Source organism: Buceros rhinoceros, unplaced genomic scaffold (genome assembly GCF_000710305.1).
Source record: "Buceros rhinoceros silvestris isolate BGI_N320 unplaced genomic scaffold, ASM71030v1 scaffold21587, whole genome shotgun sequence".
NCBI lineage: Eukaryota > Metazoa > Chordata > Aves > Bucerotiformes > Bucerotidae > Buceros > Buceros rhinoceros.
The window spans coordinates 5841-12927 of record NW_010424242.1 but is presented as its reverse complement, the minus strand read 5'-3'; the positions used below and the strand labels follow the sequence as shown (position 1 = coordinate 12927).

Genomic DNA, 7087 nt, shown 5'->3' with positions numbered 1-7087 from the left:
TGTGTCTTAAGAGGCATGATTTAAACTCTGCAACTAACAGGCTGCCAAAGACAAGGATCTGAAGGATCTGATGTCCTATCGTGCCGAGGGGGTGAGGCTTGGCCAACTTCTCTCCTTACGTGGTCTTTCCCCACTGACACACAAGTTTGCTGCTGGGACATAAATCAGGGGAAATGATGAAGGAAACCAGTCTCGTGCCCCATCAAAGGAGCCAACACTCGCTTTAATAGGACCATGCAGACAAGCCTAAATAGGGCACTTAACGAGCATGTGGTTTCTATAATACCAGCCCACATCTCCACACCCTTTGCACTGCCACTGGCAAACCCCTTTGTCCCTCGCGCGCCACACCTGCTTATACTCACCGAATCAGAAAAGGGATCATGATTCAACACCAAAGTGTCAAATATATGATTCCTGGGTTGGATCAGGCTGCAGAAAAATTTTATCAGGCTCTCAGCAACTGCGTGAACTCTTATACACAGCCATGGCACGCACAGGAGTGGAGCAGAGACCCAAGACAATGTGTCTACGCAGGAAGGTACCAAACGCAGTCCAGGAACCACAGATGTTCAAAGATGCCACATGAAGTGCCTCTGGGAAAGCACCAGGCCTTGGACTGGGACAATTTGTATCACAGGGATTTTGATCCAAGTTCCAACCTTGACAAAAGGGTGTTAGGAACTGTCTTAAGTGCAAAATGCAGAATGGAGGGAATCCCTGCACGGGAAGCGATTCATAGTGCTCTGCCCTTTCTTTGGCTCCAGAACTTCCCCACAACAGGATAACTGGCTCTTAAGCAAACCTTTCTAGCACATTCTTAATACAGCTGGTCAGGAAACACGGCACCCCCAACCAGCAGGCCAGTCACTCCTTTTCACTCTTCCTACTTTTAGCTCACTGGTTTAGAGGGGACAGGGGCTCAGAGGGAAGACTCCTCTGCACTGCAGAAGGCGTTAGGAAGAAGAAAGGCTGACGAAGAACTTGAGTCCCTCCCCAGACAGCTACCCTAAGCTGAAACCTCTTGGGAGCCCCACTTCAGCTGGCTGGACCTACAGTCAGACTGCGGGTTGTCCAAGTGTTTTACACCACGCACTAGACATCCCCGGGAAGCCCAGGCTGAGCTGTGACCAACTGTGCTCCTTTAAACCTTGCTTGACAGAGGAGAGAATTTTAATCCTGACATCCTGGCCAAACTGCAACATGGGCAATTATACTGTGCTTTGTAACATTCTCACTGCGGTACTGCGAGCGCACGTAACAGCGTAACAGCGTAACAGCGAAGCGGTGGCCCAGCACAGAAATGGCTACACTGCCACAGGAGAATGCAAGACCCTGGGATGAGCCCTGTGCTGTTTTCCCCACCACAGGTGTTCAACCCCCGCACGCTTCACATTCAGACTTCTACCTCTACCTGCCAGAGGCCCTCACTTAAAACCTTGCCTGCCCATTCTGGATCTAGGCTGCACTCTTCCTGTTTCCGAACACGGAGTGGACAGCACGCCTGCCTTCAACACATGCCAGTGACGGCCACGCCAAACCTCGTGAGACCCATCAGCTACTACAAAGGGAGAAACGGCTTTTGCTTGAAGATGCTCAAATCCAACCGTTCTCTCTTCTTCAAGGAAAAACAAGGGAAAAAACCCAACCCTTTTGTTGCCCCCAAATCATCTCCTGGCATTTCTGACCAGCGCACATGCTGTTACAATTACGATTGGACTGCCTGGCTCCGGCACAGGGGAATGTTAAACCGGCACACCAGCACCCATCAAAACATTTGCGAGCTTCCAAAGTGGAACTGACACCATGGCAGTGGTTTGTATCACACGTCAGAGAAAGGCTTCGGAACTCAGATCAAACAATTTAACTCCTCAGCTGCCTGTCTAGAGAGAGCGACCCAGTGCTAGGCTGCCTATTCTTATTTCATATGGCTGTTCCATGTGGCTTCCAGCCAGTGCACTTCATTTTGCAAGCTCAGAAGTTAAAGACAGATAGAGCTGGCCAGAACTTCCATGAGGGACTTGAAAGAGAACAGAGTAAGAGACTTGCAAGGAAAACGCCTGATTCTAACAGCAGCATCTTTCCTGTAAGGCAGAAACAGCACCATCACTATCAGGATGGCACACGAGAACCCTGCAGCTTTTAAGTAATTTTATTGGATATAAACTTACTCCTTTCTAGGAAACTCATATTCTTATGAAGTTGTCAGAAAGATCTTTGGACTCACAACGTTTTGCCTTTTTTGGTTTGAGGAGTCCAAGGAACAACCTTACCCGTGACAACAAGATGCAATTGGTAGGACTATTTTCACCACGTTTTAACCTACCAGAGAAGAACAATTTGAATGTGAACCACTATACATGTGCCTCCTGTAAATACCATCACGATTCGACTCTCCTGTCAGATGCTCTTCTGCATGTCTCCTGATGAGCTGAACGCAAATGTAATGAGGAACGGACCTACCCACTAGGACTTAGAATCTCCTGAGGAGCAACTGGGGACAGCTGCAGAGGATGGAAACAAGAATGGTACAATTCAATTATTATTGCACTTACTGGTATCCAGTTTTGAAAGCCATAGTCAGGTTGCTACAAGCTGCAGCTGCAGACAGAGGAAAGAAAGTTGGTCACAATTTTCTCACAATAGAATCTAGTCTTTGGCTTTTAGGCAAAGTAACGGGGAACCAGTACGCCAGCCCCAACAGAGCAAAGCTTCACACGTATCTCCAGTGTTACTGTGGAGTTTTCTAACTGCCATCAGCTCCGATTATGAGCAGCTTCTCTAGGAAACAGAGTTATCCCTCTTTCTCCTGCGTACGGGAGGCACCAGTAGAGATTTTCCACTGCTGCCTTGGGCCACAGCTAGTTGAAAATATTCCTGCCAAGCTGTATCCTGGCATGCCTTTGCATCATGCGTTTCCGTATTTTGGAACAGCCTTTTTCGAGGTTTTACTTTCACGCAGCGTAAAGTTGCCAAAGGACGTATCTGATTCCGTCATTGATCACCTCCTGCAGAAGAAGTCTTGGATACGTGTATTAGTGTCAGATACCACAACTGAAATTAAACACACTGCGTAGAAGATGCACTGATTTATTTTATTTATTAAAAAATGTAGTGACATGTTTTTCCACTATCAAAGCCATAGAAACAATCAGTGTCCTGTTCATATACTTGTAACTCATTCGAGACCTCTGACACGTTCAGGTCGGGTATTACAGAACCCGTTTCTGCCACGGTAGTGGCCTTCCTCTGTTCCAGAGCAGGTTACTTCGCACGCCGTCCCCGCGGTTTGCAGCTGCACTCGGCCGACGGCGCGTTTTGCTATGTCCTCTGTTTCAATTCCTGGGAACTTTGTCCACCTGGAACAGCTTTTGAAAGTCCTTCAACAGCAGCAGAGCAAACCAGCTCAACTTCGTGTGGGGTATAAACCCGCTCTTCAGGCAAGAGACTGCATTGAGTATTACAGGAAAATGGGCTTGCTTCCAATAAACCGTGGGGATTCTTCAAGACAAGATCCCTGGCTACTCACCGGAGCTTTGAGGCAACTGGAACACAGAAAAATGTTTGTAATGGAACAGCTTTAATTGGAACACACTCTCTTTTGTGTGTTTCCACTTCTACATTACACACTCTGCAATGTCTTGACGTGCAACCCATCGTTTTTGTTAAACCACAGCTGCTGTGATTCCATAGATAATAACGTCACCAATACAGAGCTTTGCGTGATCTCGCATTATCTGAAAGAAACAGGCAAAGCGATAACTAGGAGATATGACGCCTGACTCTGAAATTTGCCTCAAGAGGCGAATTTTTTTAAATGAGGTACAGGAAAGAGTATCAGCTATGAAGGCAACTAAAGTAAGCACTTGGGTTTCACAGGATTAAAACCCATTAAAAACTAATCCCTTAGGAACACAAAGGCAGACAAACATCCTACCACAGTTGCCAGGGGACAGAACGTGTTCAGGAGCAGACGAAGTCGTGCTGTTTTCTCCAGCAGATATATCTCTTGCACCAGGTATCTGTGATAGGGAAGTGCGGATGCCTTTGGAAAAACCCTACTGTTCACTTCCAAGTATCCTGTTTCAGGATGGTACAAAGCCCCGTGAAGAGCTGGACATTAGAACACAGACATGAACCAGAAGATGATGACAGATGGTTAACACCAAATGGGAGTCTTGGGGAGAAAAAAAAAAAAAGAGCCTTTACCATTTGAAATCAGTATTAAAGGAAAAGAGCAATGACGCACATATTACTGGCGCTGCAGAAGCCCAGATATAACATACAGCACACAAGCCCAGAGAGTATATCATCCATAACCGGCTGGCTGACCGCAATGTCGCAGTCATGTAGCAGAACAAGCTGGGGAGTTTCCCCGAGTCTCATTTACTGCTTGAGTTTGGCTGTCCACACCCGAGAGGGATTTGGTACCCGAGTTTTGAGACTGAACCAACTGTTCAGAAGCAGCAGGAGAAGTAACAACATGGTTACTAGCATGCTCGCTCTCCCGTGCCGTAACACTGGGAGCGGGCTTCTCCTTAGCTGTCCCAGTATGACTGTGTGACTGGCTGGCTTGTCTCCCTGCTTCTGCCTCCTGCTGCTGCAGCATCCGCTCCACCTCTATCTCAAGTTCCAGATTTTCCTCATCTGCCTCCACTTCCAGCTGCTGCATTAACTCCTCCAGCTTCCTGGCCTTGCGGAGCTCGTTCTGCTGTATGATTGTGCACAGGTGCTCCGTGAGGTGCTCCTTGATCTCTGTCTTGTGCTGCAGGTCCAGCTTGGCCGCCACGTACTCCGACTCAGCCTTATCATACCGCTTCCTGCAAAAGTATCGTCAGTTCTAGTGGGTTAATTCTCAAAGCACTTTGCAGTCTAACAGACGGACAGGTACTTTAAGCACCCCTGAAACGCCACGTGCTCTGCAGTGCGTTATGCCAGCTATTCCTGACATGCTGCTACATTAGTAAAAGGCAAGAAAGCAAGTGTGGCTTGGTCAAGCCTCCTCTTGACACATTACCCTCCACTGCTGCTTATTCCGAGTTAATTTACTCGTCTGAAATCTACAGCTTGAATCACGAACCAGCATTTTTACTGCCTGTTTTAAGAGATGCATCACTAACAGCAGAAAGAAACCATCAGAAATGGTAGTGTTTGCACAGTTCTGGTGAACAGGTCTGTGCTGTTCTAATACAACACCCCCTGACAGATACAGATGCTACAGTGGTGCTGTACACATTTACGTTCTGATCTGCTCTACAAATCGCTCTTCTGGCCACCCATATATACCTTTAGAAAATTATGAGTGGTGCAGATTGACACAGCACGGGACATCAAGAGTGATCACAACTTTTGTGTGGCAACAGATGTCGAATTTTATTGTGAGCATCCCCCCTACACACACCTCCCACCAATTTGCACTTCCTGTCACGACAAATATAGCAAAAAGGAAATATTCCAAATATTTCCTGAGGTTAACACATCCAGGACATCTAGCACTTTAATGGCTGGTGTCCACATTAGCGATGCATCTTCCACTGCATTCAGTGAATCTGTGACTCTGATCAGAATCAGTGATTCTGGTTTATTAATAGAAAGGTAGATGCAGTCTTGCTCATCAGGAAAGGGAACATGCCAAGGCTTCCGCAGAATGACTATGCGACCTTACAGAACACTCCTAAAACTAATATTAGTAAGGTGGTGGAATAAAGAATCCAGCTGTTTTATAAAACCAGATTCAAACATCTGGTTAAACAAAGCAACAGAAAGATAGGAGAGATCCTTTGCTTAGAGAGGAGGAAGGAAGTTAGACATAGAAAAGCCTTCCCAAATATGCTCTTCCATCTAATAACCACAAAGCTTTGACCCAGCTGGAGAGGCTATGTCTGCAGTGGGCAGGAGGTGCCTGCTTACGTTTCCCTGACAAGAAAGTCAAGATTTCCCCGGGTCAGGTATCTGAAATGGAAGAACTAATGCGATGCTGGAAGCTTCTGCACAGTCAAACCTTTGGGCTGAATTCACATATTCTTCACACTGTATTTATGAAAATCCCCTTCCACAGGCTGTCAAATGCCCCTAACTAGGTATGTGCTCAGGACTGCGTAATACTGCACTTTTTGACCAGCTGAAATGATCTGTGTTTTAGCCCTAAAATATAAGGCAAGAACCAAAAAAAAAAAAAAAAAGCTTAAAAAGACACCACTTAAATCAGCCTTGGCTCATAATGCATAAAAACTAGAACACTGCAAGTATCTAACTCGCATTTCCAAATCCCTCCCTCACAGAAAGAAAGACCAAGTTCAGGACAATCATGCAGCATTTTGTATGGTTTATCCCCTTCATCCTGCCACCACCCCCTTGTGTTATCTTCGCTAGGAACTGCTTTCCAAACGTCAGAGCCGCTTGTGTTAGATGCTGCTTTGCCGTTAAGCGTTTCAAATAGACTCATTATTATAAAATTTTGATAAGGAGATTTCCAGGAGCATTTAACGGTTTTACAAACCAGACTTAAACCTAAAATGCACTGAAATGCTTTTCCTCTTGAGGAGATGAAATTCTGTATTCCTATGCACTCAGCTACTGAAACTACGGTTAACGTTAAGATATTTCAAATCATAATTATACCAAAGAAATCCTTATTTTCTAGCTACTGCTGCTGGTTTTTTTAAAGACTAATTACCATGTTTATTGGCCTGTGGTCAACATACTGCAGAAGTCATAAGGAGAAATACACATTTAATACACATTGAATCGTGAACCAAAAAACCGCGACCGAACAGTTCCGTTTTATTAAACGGCTACATAAACATGCTGATGTTTATCTACTGGTGTTGTGGTTTACCCACAACTAATAGGGTGTTCCGATTAATTTCTTGCATTTAAGGAACTCATCAGAACCAGAGTGATTAAAGGCACATTGTGAAGGGTGAAAGCTTGCTTTTTCCTTCGAGTTTTGGTCCCAGTTCCAAAAGCACTTCAGCAGTCTTACATGTTTTAAGCTTAATTGGTCCCATTGATTCCAACAGGACCAGAGCTGTCATCAACGAGCAAGCTTCCCTGAAAAGGACTTTCATTTTAGGTCTTGTAAAAA

General features: G+C 45.6%; 1 protein-coding gene across 1 annotated transcript in view; it reads right to left on the bottom strand.

Moving 5' to 3' along the window:
• Window positions 1-4345: 4345 nt before the first annotated feature.
• The window catches only part of GORAB (golgin, RAB6-interacting), a gene marked incomplete at its 5' end in the record, with an annotated part of 8095 nt that continues 5353 nt past the window's right edge, over window positions 4346-7087 (bottom strand). Inside the window, one exon of the mRNA XM_010140732.1 lies at window positions 4346-4820. Within this exon, the coding sequence (XP_010139034.1) occupies window positions 4346-4820 (475 nt within the window). The remainder of the gene's footprint in view (window positions 4821-7087) is intronic.